This window comes from Lissotriton helveticus, chromosome 3_1 (genome assembly GCF_964261635.1).
Source record: "Lissotriton helveticus chromosome 3_1, aLisHel1.1, whole genome shotgun sequence".
Taxonomy (NCBI): Eukaryota; Metazoa; Chordata; class Amphibia; order Caudata; family Salamandridae; genus Lissotriton; species Lissotriton helveticus.
The window spans coordinates 95281533-95305792 of record NC_136061.1 but is presented as its reverse complement, the minus strand read 5'-3'; the positions used below and the strand labels follow the sequence as shown (position 1 = coordinate 95305792).

The following is a 24260-nucleotide window of genomic DNA, read 5'->3' as shown; positions in this document are numbered from 1 at the left end:
TATATCCTACAGGCTTGTAAATTAAATAATTTATTGTATTTGTATTGGCCATATGGATACACACCATGGGCCGTATCATGCATATGGCACACTTTCCCTGTTTGTGCCATGGCACACCTTTCGAAAGGTGGGCCAGCGCAAACAGGAACAGTGCGCCGTATTACAAAATAAGAGCTGCCCTAGGCAGCGAATTCAAGTGAAATACAGAGTAGCTGCTTCAAAGTGGCGCCGTGTTTCACAGTGCAGGCGAAGAGGGATTAGAGGTCCCTCTGTAGGCGGGTGCACTGAGTGAATGTACAAACCTACAAGGGAATGTTTGGGGGGCCCATGGGACCCTCTTTCTTCCCTCCATAAGGCTGACTTTAGGAGGCACACTGAAAGTGTGGCACCTTTTTGTGGAGCACTTTGAGTGCACCTTCTAAGGGCAGCTCCTAAGGCCATGTTTGTCTCTGAGACCACATCCCTAATAAGGCGCGGATGCAGAGCCAAAGGTATTCCTTCATTTGCATGAGGACACGCCCCATGCAAATGAGGGAATGCCTTATAATGATAGGACAAGGTGTTCACGTGCGCCAGCACAATCAGTATTACAGAAGCAGACATATACGTTTTTTGCCGCCGCTTAGGTAACACCATTGCGCCCCGGGGCACACAAAGAGGGTACCGATGCCCGGTGCGTCTCCGGGACATGATGTATAGCACTGGCGCTACATAACACCAGCATTATCAGTATTACAGAAGGAGATGCACAAGCATCTACACCTTGTTCTGTAATACCATTGTGACCCCGGGGTACACAAAGCGGGCGAAGATGCCCATTGCGCCCTCAGTTCTCAATGTATAGTATGGCCCTGTGTCTTATGCACTGGAATGAATGTTTATCACAGTGTGTATCACTTGTGAGCACTGAGAAGTTTTGTCACTAATATTTAATGAGAGTTGTGATTACTTGATGATTGTTATAAAGATATTTTTTAACAAAACATTTCTGAATAATTCACATTGGGTGTACATTAAGTTATTGAAGTACATACAACTTTAGGAACCACATTTATCAGTAATAATTATATACCCTAGGTTTAGATCCTAGGCCTTTCCTTATGCAGACAAAGCATATAAATAATGATATAGTATTTCCTGTTTGCAAAACAATGTGGGCTCTGATGGACAAGTAGTCATAGGTACAGAGGGTCCTTGCGGATGTGTAATCTCTGTGAAGGTGGAGCACTGGTGGTGGTGGCGTCCTTGTTGCAGAGAGTGCTTGTTGAAGGTCAGGCTGCTTTCCAATGGTGGGGCCCTACCAGCAAGTGGGCCCAAGCAGTGGTAGGGCCATCATAGCATTGGGCCTTAGTGGTAGTGGAGACGTGAAAAAATTTATATCCTGGCAACAGTAAGGTCCCCTTATGGCCTCATTAATGCCAGTGACATGACTATGAAAAAAGCATGGGACAGCATGGTGCCTCATTTTGCTTGTCTTAACATTATGCAACAAAATCCTACAATAAAAGTGACCATAAAACAAGAGCCAAGGGCTGTTCAATAAAGGTAGAAAAGAAAGGTAGGAAATAGGGAAGAGTTGTTGGAAATGTTAAACAATATAGAAATGTGTGATGGTGGGTGGAATTCCAAAGCCAATGCTGCAGAAAGGAAGAGTGTATAGGAAAACTTGAGGGGTCAGAGAACCAAGCACTCTGTTTCGTGGCAGCCTGGTTTTATTCACTGATTCATCTATCATGGTGCGGCAGTGGGAGATCTGGTGGTCAGTGGGATAATAAGAAGGATGGTTGACGTTACAACGCATGCTATTACAACGCATGCCTTAACGACGCAAGTTTTACAACGCAAGTCGTTACAACGACTTGCGTTGGGGGGCGCTGGATAGTGAAAAGTTTAATTTACTATTCCAACTCCAGTCCCCGTGGATGGTAGGGAAGGTGTTGGAAACTATTCCCTTTCCTAGAGCGCCCCCCGGCGCAAGTCGTTGTAAAAGTTGCATTGTAATGGTAGCATCGTAAAGGCACTTCGTTGTAAAAGTTGCGTTGTAAAGGATGTTCCCCAATAAGAATAGGGTCAGCTGGGACATTCTCCCTGTATTGTCCATCAGTGATGCCCCTGAACTTAGGAGACAAAGCAGCGTTTAATTACTCATGAGTGCAGACATGATGGCACCGATTAACACAATCCTGTTATTTGCACAACCCGCGTGTATCTAGGCTGGTCTCAATGTTCATCTGTAGCCTCTGTCGAGGGCAGAGATTCTATGTGCTTGGATTGTAGGGTTATGAGTCAGGCTCCTTGTGTTCTGAACACCGGTTGTTTCACGTCCCTACAGGCCTGAGTTCACCTGCGTGTAGTGATGGAGACCGCGTCCCTGGAGAGGCAGATCCAGAGCGTGCAGCGAAACATCGCGTTCCTGAAGAAGGAACAGTTGGACCTGCTCCATGACCTGCACCTGGAGATCCTGCGGCTGCAGAAGCACAGCACTGGTGAGTCTGCCACAAAGAGTGGCCTCAGTATGTGCACAATGTGGATAACTTGCTGCTCTGTCTCTATGTATCTTTATGGAGCCTGTGGAGTGAACAGGTCAACCCCAGCAAGTAACAGTTTCATAGTGGTGATGGGTGGAGAGCAAGAGGGCGGGGGAAACAGGTATGAGGGAGAAGACAGACGACACAACAATCATGCATATGAACCACACCCCCATTCGACACACGATGGGCAGCGCCATATTTGCATTGAGGTGAAAATACCCCTGTAGCTGTCAGATGCAGAGACAAAGCCTACCAAGCATACCTTTATCACATGAATGAGTGAGAGAGCAGCGTGCACTGCAAGGGAGGCTGGCTATGCATGCATTCAGCATTTAGACTTCTTGAGACCAAAGGCTTGTTGTGTTCTTGGACTTCCACAACTCCCTGATGGGCACAACATGGCTCCCAATGCTCCTCAGTACGAGCGGAGTCAAGGTCATACCTCTGAAGGTGAAGGGTTGACAGTAAGGGGATGTACGTTGTTACAACGCATGCTTTTATCACGCATGCTTTTACAACGCAGGTTTTTCAACGCAAGTCGTTACAACGACTTGCGTTGGGGGGTGCTGGATAGTGAATAGTTTAATTTACTATTCCAACTCCAGTCCCCGTGGATAGTAGGGAAGGTGTTGGATAGTAAATTAAACTATTACCTATCCTAGAGCGCCCCCCAGCGCAATTCGTTGTAATGACTTGCGTTGAAAAACCTGCGTTGTAAAGGCACTGCGTGGTAAAAGTTGCGTCGTAAAGGATGTTTCCCCAGTAAGGACACAGCAGGGAGGTCACTGTCAGGGCACCTTTGACTATCAGTAGCACCAAGGTATTTGCTCTGTCATCTTCAAAGAAAATAAGTTAATGGAGGTTTGAGAGAGCCTGGACCACGATGACAATGTTTTAGGAAAGGACAAGTGCAAATGGTGTCTGTCGTGTGCAACAGACCTCCCAAGTGGTTGAGTGAACCGAAAGCTGATCATTCGTGGTCACACACCGAATCATGGGAGCTTCCTTGAACATATACTTCTAACATATATGGTCTAGCACGGTACTATTCTATATTCAGGGCCTTAGCATGACCACCCCACTTATCCTCCCTCACACCTACCACCCAGCCCTGGCCTCAGCTCAGTCACTGCTACCCCAGTGGCGAGCATGCACTCAGTCTGAGAAACATTCCCTGGAACACATACTACTCTGAAGTTCCTCTTCAGCTGGTTATTGCTATTAAAATACAAGTGACAAATTCACAAACTGTAATAAAGAATCAGCAGAGATATATATTGCTTCTCAGTACTTCTACAGAAAAATCATTTATTGGCTGATCATAAAGGTTTATTACTGCCACTCAAAATCTTTTTGTTTCTTCCTTCCTTGTTCTAAAATTGTTGTACAGTTGCTGCTATCCAGCTAATTTGACCCTCTGTCAATCGGTTACTGTCGGCCTGAGTCACTCACTGTACAAGCATCTCGCTGTGTCATGGTTGACTCTGCAGTACTAACGCTAAACCCTCCATTATACGAATATTACGTTTTACTACAGTGGTGTATATTAGAGCACGTGCCCGAAGACAGTGTAGTGATGAAGAGGTTTCTCAGATGGCAACGTGGACCGTTTTAAAGGTGGGACCTTGAGCTGTGATGATTGCTCCATCCGCCCCTTCTGCCCCCCAGAGAAAGACTGATCAAAGGGGCACATGATCTTAGTAGCAAATATCGACATGGCTTGTACAACGGGGGGCAGATTTACAAGCCCCTTTTGCTGACTTTACTCCGCTGTTGCGTCACTTCTGTGACGCAGTGGCATCGTAAACAATGCGCCACTATGCAACATATTTACAAAGTGAAACATCTAGGTAGATGCATTATGTTGTAAAGCCCTGTGCTACATTATACCGGTGTCAGGTATAATTTATGCAGGGTAGGCGATCCGTCGCAAAGGTAGCCTTGTATAAATGGCGCAGTGAAATCTATAAGATTTCACTGAGTCACTTTTACGACGCCACTGTGTCAAAACCTTGCACCTGTTTGAGGCAGGCATAAGGAGTGAAGGAGCATATTAAGAATAGGCATTCCAAACCATTGCTGGAGTTGTGTCGAACTTGCGACACAGTTCCAGAAATTTGCTGCCCTTACGCCGACAAGATACATCACGCATCTGTCTATCCTGGCGCCACGATGCGCCGCATTGTAAATGTGGTACATCCATGGTGGCGCAAGGCTATTTTTGCATCACGCAAGTCAACTGGCGCATCCCTGCTAATATGCAGGGATACACGCGTTTTTGTAAATCTGCCTCCTGTGTCTATCGCTGCGCTGTAATCAGGGTCTGTATTGATGAATTCTGGTGGGTAGGGATGCATTTGAGGATTTCAGAACTGGACTAGTTCGAGAGTGAAGCTGACAAGTTGACTCTCGCTGATGGGCACTCGTGCCCTCAATACGAGCTGCCCATTTCTTTGTTTTGCGCAGGGTTTAGAAACATGAGTTTCTCTGTAAATTACCACAAACCCGCAAATTTACCCGGGCCGCTTTCAGCAAGTCAAACGGCCGGAAAATGTAATGGGGTAAAATGTCCGGTAAATGCTGGTAAATGGGAATCTAATGTGAAAAGTACCAAAGACTTATTTGGATGGGGACATGTCGAATTAGGAGTGATTTAACAGCCCTGATAAATACTGATTTTTGGGGTATAAATTGTTGTGTTTTTGCGACCGATAAATCACGTATCTGCCGTCTGGCTCCTAATGAGAGCCACAGGGTTTGGGTAGACTGTGCCAACTGTGTGCCTCTAAAAGTCTGGGAAACATGGCAGCCACAATTGAGACCTGCGTCTAACGTGCTAGTGCCTCGGGGCCAGTGCCCTTCACAAGTCAGGCCTAATACAGACTCCCACCGCCTCCGAGCCCTTCAGAGTCACAGGGCTGACTTGTGCCCGACTCTGCCGCACAAGCGATTAAGGCACAAGGCAAGTGTGTGCTGAGAAAGGCCGGTGGGGTTGTGTACGTTGCATGTCATTTTGGAGAGAAAAACAGTAGAGTCCAGGCGACAGTTTTCCACATGCCTTGTTTCCGTTCATGGTTCTAGCGTCTTTGAAGGGGGTATCTTGCAGCGTATTGTGGAATGCCCGTCTGTTTATAACCACATAATGTCATTCATATTTCAGCATCCCACGACTTGGTAATTTCTCAGTGGTCATTTAGTCCTAGTTGCAATGATTGCTGGGATCTGTAGTTTGGAGTTGCAAAACAAATTAAATATAAATATCTGTGCCATATTCCCTGTGTGTCTTGCCTCTGAGACATGATGAGATGAGTGCTCAGTGTGTCATGTCTATGCGTGAATGTTTCTGCAAGGAGTCATTTGGACCCTTCTCTCAGGGAACCATCAACGCTTCTCTTGGGGTATTAATGAGGTACTTGTAACTTTTACTACTTCGAGCTGCTGATTCCTGTCATCTTTAATGGATTTACAAAGTTCGGATTGTTACGTGTTTTCCTTCAGTATCTTTGTGAATTTCAGTATAATCCAGTTTAAGAAAAGCTCAGCATGTTATCACACTAGTTTAAATGCCTAAAGTGTCGACATCTTAAGATGGCGGCGTGGCCAAATGCCAGGTGGGTGTGTCTTGTGGAAAGGAGTGGTGTTGAGGGTTGGCGACCCAGTGCTACTGGGTGTGATCTGTTTCCAGCTCAATCTGTCTGATGGCCTGGACTATGGCTGCTGCCTGTGTTCTTTAGTGGCCATGAGTGCGGTTTGATGCTACCAGTCGAGTGCAGGGGACACTCTACCGGCAAGGGATGTACGTTGTTACAACGCATGCTTTTACCACGCATGCTTTTACAACGCAGGTTTTTCAACGCAAGTCGTTACAACGACTTGCGTTGGGGGGTGCTGGATAGTGAATAGTTTAATTTACTATTCCAACTCCAGTCCCCGTGGATAGTAGGGAAGGTGTTGGATAGTAAATTAAACTATTACCTATCCTAGAGCGCCCCCAGCGCAATTCGTTGTAATGACTTGCGTTGAAAAACCTGCGTTGTAAAGGCACTGCGTGGTAAAAGTTGCGTCGTAAAGGATGTTTCCCACCGGCAAAAAATGTGGTCTGTCTGGGGCTTCATTGGGGCACAGTGTGCTGGCTCGTGGCCGGTGCATGTGGTCTGCGGGATCCCTTTTGACTTTCAATTCTGATGTTATGACCTTGGTCAGTTAGATGTGTGTGCATGTATGTTTGTAGGTACGGGTTTGTGTATGTATGTATTTATGTTTAATTAAAGCTCTCACTATTGCCTACAGAGCAATAAAGGGCAACGGCCCCCTATACCTGAGGATACGTACTCACACATCCCGTCAGACAAGAAACCTTAGATCCAACCATCTGGAACTTCTCGTCACACCTCGCATTTCCAAAGCCAGAACAGGTGGACGTTCCTTTGCAGGTGGAGAAGTGTGGCAGAGCGGCAGACCCTGATGCAGAGGTCTAGCCCGGGACCAGGGTTCAATTCCCCGCCTCGGCGGGTCTTGGGTCTTAAAATTCCACGGACCTGATAATTCTCGCCTCGGTGCCTATTCCAATCATGGAGTCCCACTCTGCAACTCTGGGCAATAGCTTGCTTAATCTCCACAACGGCCCCCACAACGCTAAGGATGCCTGGCCTCCACCTTGGGGGTGCCCAGGAGTGGACACCTCACAGGGAAAGCCAGGATGGGTTCCACAGCGGTATTCGTACAAGCGCCTTGAGACCCTTGGGGGTGAGTAGTGCCCTATACAAGTATCAATTTACATTTACATTTACAGTCAAAACTACTACCCTCTGGAATTCCCTACCCCTACAAATCAGGAAGGCCCCTCAGAACTCAGTTTCCGTAAACTACTAAAAACATGGCTATTCAACCTTCCCTAGCTCTCACAGGCCACATCTTGCTAACTAACTGCCCATATCCTCCTCTCCGCACAGCGCCGGGACACTCCCGTCGGGGGTAGCCGCGCTCTCTATAATACACTTTTATTATTATGTATATATGTAGAATATGAATTAGATGTATAAAGCATGAAACTAGGTACAAACTAGCGGAGTGTGGTATGCAAGGAGGATGATACAAAGGGTGCATAGAAGCTTTGTTGTTTGTAGAGCTTTGTCTGCACCCCTGTCTGCACTATGCAACAGTAGTGCCTCAGTCACATATCATTCAAGCACATCCCCCGCGTTTTATTGATGCGCAGAAGCAGGCTGGATCGACAGATTCATCACCTTTATCTTTATCCGGGGTACCAGGGAGGGTGATTACTGTCATAACTGTTTCGCCAGTAACGACTGACAGAAAGAGGCGCATCTCTAAAGCAATTAAGGCGGATGATGGTGCTGGTGGTGGTGAGCCAACACACTGGTGAATAGTGTAAACCACAAGTCCTTCCAGGAGACTCGATGGTTTAATTATGTATGCATTTGACTCAAGGAGAAAGATATGGTTATTGGCTTTTAGATTCCCCAAGGGGCTGCTGACATCACAAGGGCTGCATCTCCATCAGTAATGCACTCTCAGAATCAGATGTCACAATATGAGTTAGGGGTGGGAGGTGCGCAGAAGTACCATTGAAAATATGTGTTTGTAAAGCAGCCCTCTTCAGAGCTGGTGTAGCATGCAGAAAGAAATGTATAATAACTATGGGGCCATCTTCAGAGCTAGTGTAGCATGCAGAAATAAATGTATAATAACTATGGGGCCATCTTCAGAGCTGGTGTAGCATGCAGAAAGAAATGTATAATAACTATGGGGCCATCTTCCGAGCTGGTGTAGCATGCAGAAATAAATGTATAATAATTATGGGGCCATCTTCAGAGCTGGTGTAGCATGCAGAAAGAAATGTATAATAACTATGGGGCCATCTTCCGAGCTGGTGTAGCATGCAGAAATAAATGTATAATAACTATGGGGCCATCTTCAGAGCTGGTGTAGCATGCAGAAATAAATGTATAATAATTATGGGGCCATCTTCAGAGCTGGTGTAGCATGCAGAAATAAATGTATAATAATTATGGGGCCATCTTCAGAGCTGGTGTAGCATGCAAAAAGAAATGTATAATAACTATGGGGCCATCTTTCGAGCTGGTGTAGCATGCAGAAAGAAATGTATAATAATTATGGGGCCATCTTCAGAGCTGGTGTAGCATGCAGAAAGAAATGTATAATAACTATGGGGCCATCTTCAGAGCTGGTGTAGCATGCAGAAAGAAATGTATAATACGTATGGGGTAAAACAGGGAACAAATATGGTTGATTAAAAAAGGGTAAAAGGTTGTAGAGGAGACCATGCAGAAACTGTTCGTAAAAAATCTTTGACTAAGTCAATGGCTATTTTGAAGTCGACAATCTCGGTATTCTGAGTAGTGTCAGGCCTAAAGACAGAAGACGGCTAGTCTAGAGAGGCCTGCAGTGTTGGACTCAGTCAGCCATCGAAAGGGAAGAGTCACATACCAGCAAGTAGCTTCATTCAGCTGAGTTGAGATATGAATTTGGTTACAGCCAGCGATCTGCCGCATTAAAAGAGACGATTGATGGAGATCGGGGCTAGGTTACAGTCTTTAAAGATGAGAGCCCTAAATACAAATAAAATATTTTATGTAAACACAGAGAAATCACACAGGAAAATCCACATGAGACTTTGTATAAAGTGCAAACTAAGAAAGTTTATTTCACATTTAAGAATCATTGCAAACAGCAAAAGTATAATGGTTAGTCAATCAATTAAAAATACTCAAAATGCAAATAAATGCAAATTGGATTTGCAATGAAAGCGGGGCCCTAATCTAGCCAATACCAGAACCGAGTACGATCAAGAACAAAGCAAATGATGAGTCAAAGACCAATCTGTTATATAGACTGCTCAGTTTAGTAGGAGAGAGGTAACATAAAAAGTTCTAAGTACACATCAATCAACAGACTAACATGGAGTCTGCTCTCTAAGGGAACCTGGGAAGGATCATCAAGAAAATGATCTTAGTGTGAAAGTAATAAAGGCTCGGCATGAAGTCTGCCTCTAAGTAGAGCAAGGAAACCTAGGAACCAACAAATCTGAGACTCGGAGATTGCAGAGGGTCCAGATTGCAGCGGCCAGAAAACTTCTCGGCCTGCCCAGAACTTGTTCCACTACTGATGCTATCCGTCGGCTACACTGGTTGCTGGTGGCTAGACGCGTTGAGTTCAAGGCCCTCTGCATCACTTTTAAAATTCTGAATCTCTCTTCCCCTGGTGTCTTGCCAATCTGGTGTCCCCTTATCTTCCCACTCGCCAGCTCCGCTCGATTGGTCACCATCTGGCGGTTGTTCCCCGGGTAAGGAGGGAGTGGGCTGGTGGGCGTTCCTTCCATGTTCTGGCATCTAAACTCTGGAATTTACTCCCTCTTTCCATCCGCGGCATTAACAACTACCTTGCTTTTCATAGGTCCATCAAAACCCATCTTTTCCATCTGCCATAGATCCTCCATTTTCTGCAGCCTCTCTTTTTTGTTGCTTAGCGCCGGGACGCCACTTCGCTGGGGCAGCTGTGCGCTGTACAAAACATTCTAACATAACATAACATCTTGCTAATCTCCCAAATTAAGAGTTTGTATACATTTTAGACAGAGAACTTGTATAGTCAGTTTGGTACAATCTAAATATTTTATTGAGCTACCAATAAAAGAACAGAAAACACATCACATGTATAATGACTTTTGCTCAACATGTATTGAAAAATCCCAAATTATGCCTTACAACAGAATGCAAAAGCACATTCAAAATATAAAGAACACCTACTTTCAGCCAAAGGAAATGGCCATCAATTGAATAAAGCTGGACTTTCCTTCCTTCAGGAACATTACGCACACAGAAAGAGAAACTATTAGTTGGTACAGTCCAAGCAGGACTGTAAAGCTAACTGAATTGTAGACAATCAAAGAAATACTGAAGGCCACATCTGAGGTTTTTCAGTGCACGGCAAAGAAACAGAAAACCTAATTGTGTTTGATTCCGTGCATGATAAAACATTTAAAAGTGCTATTGAAACACAACTCGGCACACTCATGGCAACTTTATAAACTTTGTTATATTCACACAGTACAGACATTACACCTGCATCTTGTGCATACTGACAAAAGTCCAGAATTGTTAGTTGTAAAATCTGCTTCTACGGTACTGAACTTGTCAGGGTTCTCCATGCGTATAGAGCAGCTCTAGTGGTGTGCAGGTGCCCTCATTGCTTGTATGATAGACGCTTTCAGTTTCATGCTTTGTTTAATAGTAACTCAATCTCTCTGAGACAACCATTTATGGAGACTGGCGAGGAATGTATTCAACCAGGGGCACTGCCAGCATGGCAGGATTGGGAACTGAGGGGCTGAGGGCAGCTATGTAAAAGGTCTGGTGCTGTGAGGGGGCGGGTGGGCCTCCCACCTGGCAGACATGAGCAGGAGGAGTTAGGTGCAATTGTAGTGCTGAATGAAGTATTGCAGCCATATTAAGGCAGCTGCACTGGTCAAACCCTGATGGGTTCAAGGGGTGGTTTGCATCCCTCTTACCTGCACGTGTCGCAGCTGGTTTACATCCCTCTTACCTGCACGGGTCGCGGCTGGTTTGCATCCCTCCTACTTGCACGGGCCGCTGCTGGTTTACATCGCTCTTACCTGCACGGGCCGCGGCTGGTTTACATCACTATTACCTGCACGGGCCACGGCTGGTTTGCATCGCTCTTACCTGCACGGGTCGTGGCTGGTTTGCATCGCTCTTACCTGCACGGGCCGCGGCTGGTTTACATCGCCCTTACCTGCACGGGTCGCTGCTGGTTTACATCACTATTACCTGCACGGGCCACGGTTGGTTTGCATCACTCTTACCTGCACAGGCCGCGGCTGGTTTACATCGCTCTTACCTGCACGGGCCGCGGCTGGTTTACATCGCCCTTACCTTCACGGGTCGCTGCTGGTTTACATCACTATTACCTGCACGGGCCACGGCTGGTTTGCATCACTCTTACCTGCACAGGCCGCGGCTGGTTTACATCGCTCTTACCTGCACGGGTCATGGCTGGTTTGCATCGCTCTTACCTGCACGGGCCGCGGCTGGTTTACACCACTCTTACCTGCACGGGCCGTGGCTGGTTTACATCGCTCTTACCTGCACGGGTCGTGGCTGGTTTGCATCGCTCTTACCTGCACGAGCCGCGGCTGGTTTACACCACTCTTACCTGCACGGGCCGTGGCTGGTTTACACCACTCTTACCTGCACAGGCCGCGGCTGGTTTACATCCCTCTTACCTGCACGGGTCGTGGCTGGTTTGCATCCCTCTTACCTGCACGGGCCGCAGCTAGTTGACACTGCTCTTACCTGCACGGGCCACAGCTAGTTGACACTGCTCTTACCTGCACGGGCCGCGGCTGGTTTACATCACTCTTACCTGCACAGGCCGCGGCTGGTTTACATCGCTCTTACCTGCACGGGTCGTGGCTGGTTTGCATCGCTCTTACCTGCACGGGCCGCGGCTGGTTTACACCACTCTTACCTGCACGGGCCGTGGCTGGTTTACACCACTCTTACCTGCACAGGCCGCGGCTGGTTTACATCCCTCTTACCTGCACGGGTCGTGGCTGGTTTGCATCCCTCTTACCTGCACGGGCCGCAGCTAGTTGACACTGCTCTTACCTGCACGGGCCACAGCTAGTTGACACTGCTCTTACCTGCACGGGCCGCGGCTGGTTTACATCACTCTTACTTGCACGGGCCGCAGCTAGTTGACACTGCTCTTACCTGCACAGGCCGCGGCTGGTTTACATCACTCTTACCAGCACGGGCCGCGGCTGGTTTACATCACTCTTACCTGCACGGGCCGTGGCTGGTTGACACTGCTCTTACCTGCACGGGCCATGGCTGGTTTACATGTTAAGAGTTTTTCCCAAGGATCGTTTAGGAATGGAATCTGAAAAAGGAGCAGATCAGTCTGTATTCACAGCAGCGAGTGCCTCCTAAAGCCTAAGCACGTGTGTGTGAGGGAGTAGTGTATGTTATGTATTTGTGTGTGTGTGTGTGTGTGTGTGTGTGTGTGTGAAGCATGCAAGTTTGCTTTTGAGTGTGTTAAGATGAGGGTGTGTGTGAGTAAGACTGCCGTGTGAATGTGTTTGTGCATTGGTGTGTATGTGAGGCATATGCATGTGCACTTGTGTTATAGTATGTGTGTGTATGTGAGAGAAGCATGTGAGTGCGTGCATGAGTGTGTGTGCGTGAGGCATGTAAGTGTGCGTGTGTGTGTGTGTGTAAGGGAAAGAGGCATGTGGATGTGTTTGGTCATTGGTGCATATATGAGGCGTGTGCATCTGCCCATGAGTGTGTTACAGTATGTGTGTGTATGTGAGAGACATGAGTGTGTTTGTTTATGGGTGTGTGCATAAAGCATGTAGGTGTGCATATGAGTGTTATAGTGTATGTGTGAGAAAGAGTCAGAGTGGTGCGTTAGTGTTTGTGCATGGGTTTCTGCGATGAGCATGTGTGTGAGTGTGTGTGTGTGAGTGTGTGCATGTGTGTGTGGGTTGCTGCAGCATGGATCATCTCACAGCATTTAATAGAATCAAGCCTGGTGGTGAGCTGGGCTCCTGCCTGATGGGGTTGCAGGGTGGTTCCTTGTCCTTCCCTGAAGCTTCTGCACTCGAGCGGACGGTGAGCAACCTTTTAACACTGCGCTGGCGGTGCAGTGAGCACGCGCTGCTGTGCAGTAAGCACGCGCTGCCCTTCTGCGTATCAGGCGGCTGCAGATGGCGCCGCGCGCTTCATATGTGGGGACCGTGCTCAGCCCCCTCCCTGCACCCCAGGGCTGGCCCGGGACATGGGGAGGCAGCAGACTGCTGGCCTCTGGGCCAACTACGGAAAGTAATAAATAATTTTAGGCACTGAGGCAGAATTTGAGGAAGAAAACAAGTTACCGCTGGAGCGAGGAACAAAAGGAGCGAGGCAGCAGATATTCAAGAAGGACCAAACACGGTCATGATGGCAATGAGCTGCAATTAATGTAATTAGTTGACATTTTCCTACAGCCCAGGACAAAAAAGATGTGTCAGCGGGGCTCACAGATACCATGCAGGGCTTCAGTGCTCTGTGGACTGCCAGACTCAAGGTCTTCGGTGACTGAAGCCAGGCCTGGGGTCAGAGGCGGGACTCCTGGTGAAGGACCCCCAGAGCGGGTGATGAACAGATGTGCAGGACAATGCAGTAACCCAGCTTGACCCCAAGGGCACACTTAGCTACAGTTATTAAGTGTAATCAGACGGGCAGTGACGTAATCTGTATGCACATCATTCCTGCAGAGGAAAGGATAGGACGAGTGTATCAAAGGAAAATATGGCATTTGTGTTGTATTTAAAATATACTGAGTAGTGGTATTCATTCTCTATCTAGAGGTCATGAGAATAATATCTCTTGGACAGATTACCTAACACAAACTGTATCTTCACATTTTTGCGTTTATTGGCTTTCGTTCCTATTCCATACTGTGAGAGCCTATATCTACCCTTATATCTAGTCACTCCTATGGCAGGCCTTAAAAATCCTGGAGACAGAGTGCTTGGTTTTATGTGAGATGAGGCTCTAGCATGAGCTGAGCCTGTCTGCAGCTTTCGGAACCATGTCCTTATAGCTGTTCTAGGATATAGCCATACCATAAACTCTTAAGTGCATTATGAACCCTGCGGTTAAATGCTAACTCTGGTTTGGCTTTATCAAAACATGTCGTATAAGGTGTCATACGCTTTGGAATACTACCCCCTCACCAGTTCTGGCGACGGGGGTAGCATTCCACCCTTCTAGAGGGAGAAGACACGTTGTTCCTACTAATCCCGGTTAAAGTTAACCAGAGCCTCAGCATCACAAAATGGATGCTGCTGCCACAGACACAAGTCTGGCCTCCTGCTGCTGGGAGTCCTTTAAGCGAGGCAGGCTTGGACAATAGGTTTCCTGTCTTGGGAGGTGCTAGCACCACCACAGACAGGCCATAGTGTATTGGGGCAGGGAGGGCTGAATGAAATGAGACACTGCCTGGGGCACACAAGGTGTCCCATGCATAGTCCGGTTCAAACCTATGCTGGGGCACTCCAGCCCCAGCTCTGGCGCGAAACTGGACAAAGGGAAAGGGGTGTAACCACCCCTTCCCTGGTCCCACCCATAGGAGGGACCTAGCAGGTAATCAGCCCCTAAATTTGGTATATACGTAGGAGCTGAGTCTCAAGAATTTAGATTTATCCTGACTGAAACTTGAAATGAAACTCTGGACCTTCCACGTTCTACTTGAAGATAGAAGACTGAAGAATCTCCCTTGTGGTCAAGGAGTGACCACCCTGTGTAAGCAGGCACCATCAAGTGATCAGCGGTTTGCTTTGTCGATGATCCTGCCGGAGCCTGAGCACAGAGCCTGACAAGACCTGGACTTCCAGACTTCCTTCAGCCCGATCCACAGCCACAGCAAAGCCGTGGAGGCGACGCGAGACGTGGGACCGGCCATCTTGGAAAGCCGGCGAATTGCTTTCCATGCAACTTCTGAGGCACCCTCGAAGTTGTGCATTGGGGATTGAGAAGCTCCAGCCCCGAGCACCCTCTGCACCGAAGATCCGCCCTCCACACTCTACAAGTTCTGCGTGGGGCCCTTCTGCATTTTCCTGCTCGACGCGCCTGTCCGGTCACTTGCCCGTTGGCTAGTGGCCTCTGTGATGACGATCCTTTGAATCTACACCACTGGTCTGGTTTCTCCAGACTGGCCCCTGCTTCCCTGAAAAGGAGAAGCCCATCAAACCTTGCTGGTCTGATCCAGAAGCCATCTTCGATTCCTGCGTGGCTTGCCTTTGCGAAGGCTTGTTGACTCCAATCCGGAAGCCGACACCGCCGACAGTGAGAGCCTTCGTCGGACAGTCCGTATCCAGAGCCTGCTCATCGTTGACACCTCCTGGTCCACGTGGCTGCAGAGACAAGCTTCACAACATCACCTGATTGCTTCGCGACACCGCCTGGTTCCTTCCTGGTTCCTTCCTGGTCACTGGCTAGTGACCCAGACTCTGTCCCCTCTGCTTTCAGGTTCTCTTCATCCTCAATCCGCCCTTGGATCCAACCGGACACTTCTCTCCTGCAGCATCTTTCTTCAAGGCTCCATAGGATTCAGCGACGAAACCCGACACACTTTGACACCTATGCATCCGCTTCCTGTGGGTGAGGTAATGCGAGTACTTCGGTGCTCCTGTGGGTATTTTCTATCCTAGTGTCTAACTTTCAAGTCGCTTTCTCCTTGTCCATCCGGAAGTGACCTATAAGAACTAGTTTCCAATTCTTTCGTTCCCATTCTAACTCTATGGTAACTCGCGTGTGTGTAAAGACACTGCACACGCATCCCATGGGCCTCCTTCTCCCTATCCTTTGGTAGTATAGCATAGCCCCAGCGATTCTCCAGGCCCTATTCCTATCCTTTGTTCGTGACGTGGTTCTTATACCACTATTTTCATATATGGTTTGAAGTGCCCCTAGGGCATTACTGTATTTTGTGCAACTTATTGTATGATAATTAAGTCTCTTGTTATGTGCTTGTGCCTCTGACCTCATAAAGAGGTCAGAGGATTAACTTAGTAATAAATACATATATTTTACATATATAACCTGTGTGGTGTCCTTTCATTTGGTATTAAAGGGATTGCATATGGTAGAACAGCTGGCTTCACATGCCCTCTTGAGTTTAGCCTAAGACTGCTTTGTCCATGCTACCACTAGGATAGCTGGTCTATAAGGTTGACTTTACAACCATCACCATAAGGGTTGTTTGAACTGGTGCAAGGTGCTCACTAGAATAGTGAACATCATATACCAGGCCAACTTCTCACAAAAAGCACCTTGTTTTACCAGCACATTAGCTCTTACGTATAGCTTAAATGAAAAAGAACCACACATTGTATTTATAAAAGTATGTATTTATTTTAAGACACTCACTAACACGTACAGATATCGACTAGCCAGAGATATACACAAAGCACACAATACTTTGCAATAGAAACAGGTAAGTAGCACAAAATACGCAGTGGTCCCCAGGGGGAGACCAAACAACATACTAAAATAGTGGTATGCATACTACGACTCGAGTCAAGACAATACTCAGAGGACGTAGAAGTGCCAGGGATCCAAGGAACTACCCAAGGTGAGTATCTAGGAGCCCAACGAAGGTCATGTACAGGGTAGTAACCCAACTGTGTTCTCCGTACAAATCAACGTGTAAGTCGCAGTTGCAATTTTAAAGAAGAAGGACCCTTACCAGTGAACCCTGAAGAAACCCCATGGAAGATAGATGGTTAGAGAGCCACCCCGACTGTGGATAACTTAAGAACCAGGATATGCCCCAGGGGAGCTGGGTGCGTAGGTATGAAGTGGCATCCGAAACCGCCATCAAACCCATTGGAGGACTTCAGGAAGATTCCGCTGCTGGAGAAGGTGAAAGTGTCCGGTGGTACCCAAAGGTGGATTCAAGTCGAGAAGTACCTGAAAGCAGAGGGGACAGAGTCTATGCCACTTGGGAGAGACCAGGAGGCACGGAAGACGAATGCCCACTGATGTTGGGTGCTGTAGAAGAGTTGACGGTGACCTTGAAGCTGCAGCTGTGAGGACCAGGTGATGCTGTGGATGACCAGGAGCCGCTCATGACCTGTACCACGTTGGATGTCGAGAGTTGAGGGGTCGGTGTCCGTCAGGAGCACCAACCAGAGTTGGCGACTGCAAACAATGTGGAAAGCGAAGAAGGTACAGTGTCGGGTTCAGCAAAGTCCAGGAGACTCACCACAAGTAGGGGAGTCAGGGCAGGTCCCAAGGAATTAGGGGAGCCCAAAGAATTCAACCAAAATGACCCTCAAGAGGACCAACAGGCCGGAGACACTAGAGTCGGTAGAGGACCTTGAGAAGCTCACCAAAGAAGCAGGCCCACGAGGCAAGTGATGTGGTGAGGACAAAGATCTTGGTCACTGGAGGTGCTTGAGGTGGGGGCTACTTGCAGCCTGAAGATCTTGGTGGAAAGAAGCCAACAAGTCTTTGCAACTGCAAGTCGACGCGGTGCACAGGGGTTCAGTTCCTGTGGCTCTCACAAGGGATACTGGCCTTTAACTTGGTGAGAGGACAGGGCAGGCCTTATGGGATGTGAATAATCACCACCTGTGTTGCTGAGCCTTTCGGAGTCCGTGGGAGCTCAGGATCAGTAGACCGGTCAGATTAGATGAGGTGCCTGCAGATGCAGGAAAGTGACTCCTTAACTTCAGTGGAGATTCCTTCAGGTGTCTTGGATGCCCACAGGCCTTGGAAGGTTTCCTGTATGGCGCACAGACATGGACATTGCAGCAGACGAGCAGGTCGAAGAGATCAGGAGCAGCAGGAGTCTTCCCAGTTGCAGCCTTGCTGCCCAGAGCAAAATCCAGAGTGCCCTGATGGTCGAAGTTGAAGTGGTGTCTGAATTGTATCATGTCTCACGATGAATCTAGGGACCCACCGGCAGGTAAGCCCTTACGTACCCCAAGAAAAGGGTTGGGACGATTCAGCGTTCTCTCCCAGGGGAGGGGTTGAATGGTGGGGAGGATACTCCCATGTCCTTTTCTAGTTTCGTGCCAGAGTGAGAGCCAACGGCTCCCTGGGCTGGTTTGAGATAGACTATGCAAGGAGGTCACCAAATGTGCCCTTCAAGCAGACTGAGTGGCGCTGGCAAGCGCTCCCACCCGGCCCCAGTACACTAAACTCTGTCAGGGAGATGGTCACACCTCCCTGTGACAGGAGACCTATTATTCTGCCTTCTTCTGCTCAAACTAGGCTCAGCAGCCAGAGGGCAGAACCGTGTCTCTGGTCGGCAGCAGCCATGTTGTGCTGTCTGGGTCTAAAAGATTGGTACCAGGAGCACTGAAGGCCAAAGGGAGTGCCTTTACCGTGCTTGGAATCATACTCCCACACTGCTTTTGGTGTGGGGGGTATGATTCCAACATGATTGATACCAAACATGACAGGGTTCGTTACAGCCAGTTTCGCGATGGTCATCGCGTAATGACGCATGCCCCTTTATGCTATATGGCTGTCTCACTTACAACACGGGAGAATGGACTCCAAAGTCTGTAGGGGTGTCCTGCTCATGCAGGGTGCACCCTCACACTTAGAACCGAGTACCCTGCCTTCAGGATTGAAAAGGCCTGCTGTAGGGGTGAGTAGGGTTTAAGTGTAGATATAGAGAACCTATATCTGTCGTAAGTGGTGTTAGCACCAGCTTACAAAAGCTGCCATGGCAGGCCTGTAGTGACAGTTTGAATGGTCTCTGATAGGTGGCATAATACATGCTTCAGCCTATGGAGGACACCTGGGATACCTTTGCCCTGGGTACCTTAGTACCATATACCAGGGACTTATAAGGGTACTCCAGTATCCAATCTGAGCTGTACCTAGGAACTTACCATAACAGTTTAAGGGAGAAAGCAGAGAGATTAGGGTCCTAATTAGCAGCAGCCCAGTCAGACTAGTCAGAAACAGCACAGCACCAGGCGAAAAGTAACCATAAAAGCAGATACTACTTTCCTACACATTTCCATAATTCTTTCAATGTCTATGGAGTGAGTGACTTTCCACCACTGTTTCAAGTGCACTGTACGCACTGTACATTTTGAGCTAAGCTATGATTTTCAAAATAACACAAAATAAACAATGGTTTTAATAAAAAGGCTTCATCACACTTTTTGTTAAAATTAGAATTAAGCCGCACAAATTACTGTTACTTTATATTTTGTAACAGTGACGATAGCATAGTTCCAGAATATCATAGGCGAAATATCATGATACAAATATATTTTCGCCATAAGTTCGAAAACCAACATATTGTATAGGTAAGTATCAATAGGTAGTTATAGGTTTACTATACATATCTCCGTGTATATGTACTTTGACCATATAGGACTCAGCAGGGTTCTTAGATGTGGAGTTAAGAATAGTAAATATATACTTGCCTATACATATTTACATTCACAATAGGTTCTCAATTTTTAGGCCATGTTATTTTTGCACCACAATATATCTGTCCTCAGTATTATGACATAGGATCTATTCTTAGGCACCATTGATTCTATCCTGATTAGATCAACTGAGTTTCATTTTTATTATAGGTTGAAGTTGTGTTTTTTTTGTTTTGATATTTCTTTATGTTGTTCCATGTTAGTGTCTACATGTTTCAGTCCATTGTTTTAATTTGGTGGACCATCAGCAGGGTTAGGGCATAATGGTCAACAATAGACTTTCAGGGTTCCACAGCTTATATGACAGCCTGTTGCACCTTAAATGAGGGGCATCTCATTGTAGTTATCTAGAGAGATCTTTATGCTGCACTAAAGTCTTCTTGTCGCAGAAAAGAGTCTAAATGGGTATGTGCTAATCCGAGCAATTTACTCTGGGCATCATTGTTGTTTGCATTCTTTGACCAAGGCTCTTGATCCTTATCCTTATGCAATAGGTTGCAGTTACTTAAGTGACCACTCTCGAGTTAAGTATCTGCTAGGTTAAAGGTACATCTTATTTAGAAGCAATCCCTTGTTTCCAAAGACACTTATTTCATTTTGTTTCAGGTTGAGCGTGAGAATCAGCTTGTCGAACCACGACAAGCTGTTAGTATGACATGCGATGCCTGCACACACCTATTAAACAGAGTAGAGGAAAGGTAAGAGCCTAGGAAACACCATCTGTAATCAGCAACCAGTCCAAAGTGAGCTCTGGCAGAATAATTCTAAGACTGACCCTACATTAAATCCTAAGTAAGCATGCACTTAGTGTGAAACCAGAAAGAGGGCAGTAGAGTGTCCCAAGAAGTATCAAATGTCGCCTGATTGCCAGAGGAAGAGAAGTGATGCATAAAAGCATACATTCTTGCACCAGCTCTGCTTCTCCTTATAGGTCTAAAAACAGTATATAAGGTTCTGCTATGACTGCTATCTCAACTACATGGTACAGAACAAGCTGGTAGTAAAGCTTCTTAATGTCAAAGAAAGCAGGATTAGCATAGCTGCTGACCCATGAACCTGCTCTGAGAGGCCACTCTGATCATGAGTAGCACAGTCCCAGGACCCTTTCTGAGCCAAAACTCAGAATCGCAACCACCAAGACTTTCATGCTCTGACACTAAGGGGCTCATTAGGATCGCGGACAGACTTGAGTCCGTCCGCGACCCCAGAGTAGGAGGGAACGTCCGCATGGGCAGCGGCGTTCCCTCCGTGAAGATTAGGATGTGACCGCCAGGGTGGCGGTCACATCCTCTATCTTTAACATTGCGGCGGGTACAGCTTCGAGCTGCACCCGCCGCAATGTTAAAAATGCATACATTGCATTTGTATGCAGAAAGCGGCAGGCACCGCACAGTGCCTGCCGATTTCTGCATACAAATGCAGGGGGTACCATGGGTACCCCCCATGTGCATCCCCCACCCCCCCTTCACCCAGGGGGCCCGCAACGGGCCCCCGAAGTCAAAGTCCGTATGCTTTTCCACGGCAGAAAAGCACCTCTTTTACACTATCCTAATATGGCTGGCGGTGTCTGATGGACACCGCCAGCCATGTTACAGCTTTTCCGCCGTGGTTGTAAGTCAACCGCGGCGGAAAAGCGGCGGACTGAAACCAGGACCCACCAGCCATCCTAATGTGGCGGTGGGTATTTGGTGGGTCCGCCGAGGATTTTCCGCATCCTCCGGGCCGGCGGTGGCTTCCGCTGGCCCAGAGGATGCGGAAAATCCTCCATCCTAATGAGCCCCTAAGTTCCAGGTCGAACTGGGTGTGATGGCGCTGTGCCTGGACAATACACGGAGGGGTATTTTATTGTATGTTGAGAAGTGCCATCAGGAAGGTTTTTATGTTTTAGTGTCAGGAGATTAAATAGTATGAAGGCTACCAATTGAAATTCCATAAGAAGGCGTAGGTGCGTTCACAGAATTCTTGGCCACTGAGCGTTTCTTACTTACTGAGCATAATTAATACCAGAGTAATGCAAACTGATCCACAGCAAACGTTCTGTTTGCTGTTGATCAGTTTGCATTACTCTGGTATTAATTGTGGTGGTGGCTAGGTATGTGTTGTATAAAAAAGTTGGCACTATTTGAATAGTTACATCTAAAAGTAGCTGCTACTGATCAGATTGGGATACAATTGGCAAATATGGAATTGTGTCCCTTTTATGGGAATTTCTTACTGCAGGACTGGAGAAAGCTGCCCCCCTATTGTGTTGTTCCTAGACCTGCCTGGGTGTGGGTTTAATATAGAAGTCTTTGCATTGTTGTGATAGGCCGAGCAGGCAGGGAAGGCGCAGATGCAGCCAACACTGAAATGGGGGGTTCTGGAGCTCCATGTTTATCTGCATGTGGCGGCTCGCGGTGAGACACAAAGAAGTCAGTGGGGCTGGGATGGATCATGATTCAGGGTGTGTGATGTCCAACAGTGAGGAGTTGGATGAGAGGGTGCACAAGGGAGAGCAATACATGTGCAATGGCATGGCTGCTAAGATGCCCAGGAGTAGCAAGATCAGTGGTGTGCAAGTAGGGGAGTCTGTGGGGAGCATGCCTGTTGAGAAGCCTCTAGGATAATCTGTAAGTAGAGGAGGAGCTTGTTCTCCTAGCTGCTGACTGCAAATTACCACTAGCCACTCCAATTTCATACAGCAGAATTTCCATAGGATGAGGAATGTAGTGACCCCATTATCCCAAACTTGGGCTACTCAGCCTTCGCTTTGGCAGGCTCTATATCCATTCACCATTCCTTTGCCTTGGAATGACGATTAATAAATTTCACAGAGCAAGCACCAGCTCCATATTAGAGACATGCACCCTAGACCAGCCGAGATTTGTCCAACCACATGGTTTCTGATGTTGAAGATCTGCGAACTGCAACGCTGGTGTCTAAAGAGATTTCAGGTTCTATATGAGTTTCAGTAGCAGAGAAGTGACATCTTCTGTTCTCCTCCACCAACAGGGCATGCAGAGGTTCAGGAGCAGCATTTAAGAGTAACACAAGCAGTGCCAACCAACCAATTATAGGTTGATAGCCCTTCTCAATATTGAGGTAAAGGTGAATATACCTCTTTGTCCCGCAGGCTTTCTTCCCGCATGGAATCACAATGCGGTCGTTATCACGACTGCGTTGTGATTCCGCAGACCATTATTCCGCAACTCGGAACAACGACTTGCAGAGGGGGGGCGCTGGACGTTGGAATAGCATAATTTACTATTCCAACTCCAGTCTGTGCGGATACTCCCCCCACCCTCCGCAAGTCGTTGTTCCGACTTGCAGAGGAATGGTATGCGGAATCACAACGCGGTTGTGGTAACGACTGCGTTGTGATTCCATGCGGGAAGAAAAATTACTCATTAAGGTTGTTTACTGTAAAGGTATATGTAAGCCTTCTCCTGTAAGATCTGCAAAACTGGGCCAACGACAACGAAAGTCTACCAGTCTATCAATGTGGCTTTAGGGCAGGAGCGTCAACACTGGACAACACCTTAGCCCTCGCATATGTGGTAGAACAGTCTATTCAGGAAAAACGTCACCGGCTTTTTGCTTGTTTCGGAGACTACCCTGCGGCATTCGACTGTGTTAACAGGAATCTGCTTTGGCAGAAACTACAAAAGTATGGGACCCGACTATTCTGCAGAAAGCCATCATTTCCCTCTACACCGGAACTTGGGTCCTGGTGAAATTATCCTCAAGCACAGTAACAACAAAAAATCTATGTGGATTGAGGGCTGAAACAAGGCTGTGTATTGGCACCCTTGCTTTTTAATGTATACACACCAGACCTTGGCAAAACAATATCAAAAGCCAACTTGCTAGCTTCTAAAATTTGGTCAACTAGACTGTTTTTATTGCAGTATGCAGATGACATGGTCCTAATGGATCATACTAAGACGGGCATGTAAAGAGCACTGGACGCATTAAACATCTACAACAATGAAAATGACATAACAGCAAACGCAGATAAAACGAAGGTAGTAATTTTTGGGAAGCACCCTAATAAACTCAAAGAACAATTGAGAATAGGCAAGCTGAAAATAGCAACGACTAAATATAATTATCTGGGGGTTTGGATCATGAGTAATGGTAAGCCCACAGCACACACCACATCCCTAGAATCAAAAGCTAAGGCGGTGACGTATGTCCCATGTAAACTAAACTCCAAACTGTGCAGCTCGACAACTGAACCCATTCAAAAGGTCATAAGTGCCAAGCTACTTCCTTCAATCACATATGGCCAACTAGCATATGTGGAGCTCGCAAACTGCTAAGTACTTAAACAGATCTTACAGCTACCCGCCCATGCCCGGAACGCCTTGGCACGGCTGGATTTCAGGCTAAATAAACAATCTAACGAACATTGGGCATCGATCATCCGGTACTATCGAGGGGTCTGCATAGCACCACCAAACACGATGAAAGCAATTCTAAAGGACATTTCACTAAAGGTAAAACTTCTTGGGCCAATGGCCTACTTACTGCCTACACCAAACTGCATATTGACCTGTCCAACTGGCAGGTTTTTATTTACCAACCAGGAATTTTAAAATCCATTTTAAAGAAACAAGTTAAACTATTATCTAAGGAAGACGACATGAATGTAGTAGAGTCCTCCAGCAGCAATATCGGGCTCTTAGTTAATTCCTTCCGGGATAAACTGAGACAGCCATGCCTCGACTCAGCCTTGA

The 24260-nt window shown here is 47.2% G+C and overlaps 1 protein-coding gene across 1 annotated transcript in view; it reads left to right on the top strand.

Moving 5' to 3' along the window:
* The first annotated feature begins 2356 nt into the window (after positions 1-2356).
* CCDC92B (coiled-coil domain containing 92B) overlaps positions 2357-24260 on the top strand; it is a 233373-nt gene continuing 211469 nt past the window's right edge. Inside the window, exon 1 of the mRNA XM_078683531.1 lies at positions 2357-2486. Coding sequence (XP_078539657.1) covers positions 2357-2486 — 130 coding nt within the window. The remainder of the gene's footprint in view (positions 2487-24260) is intronic.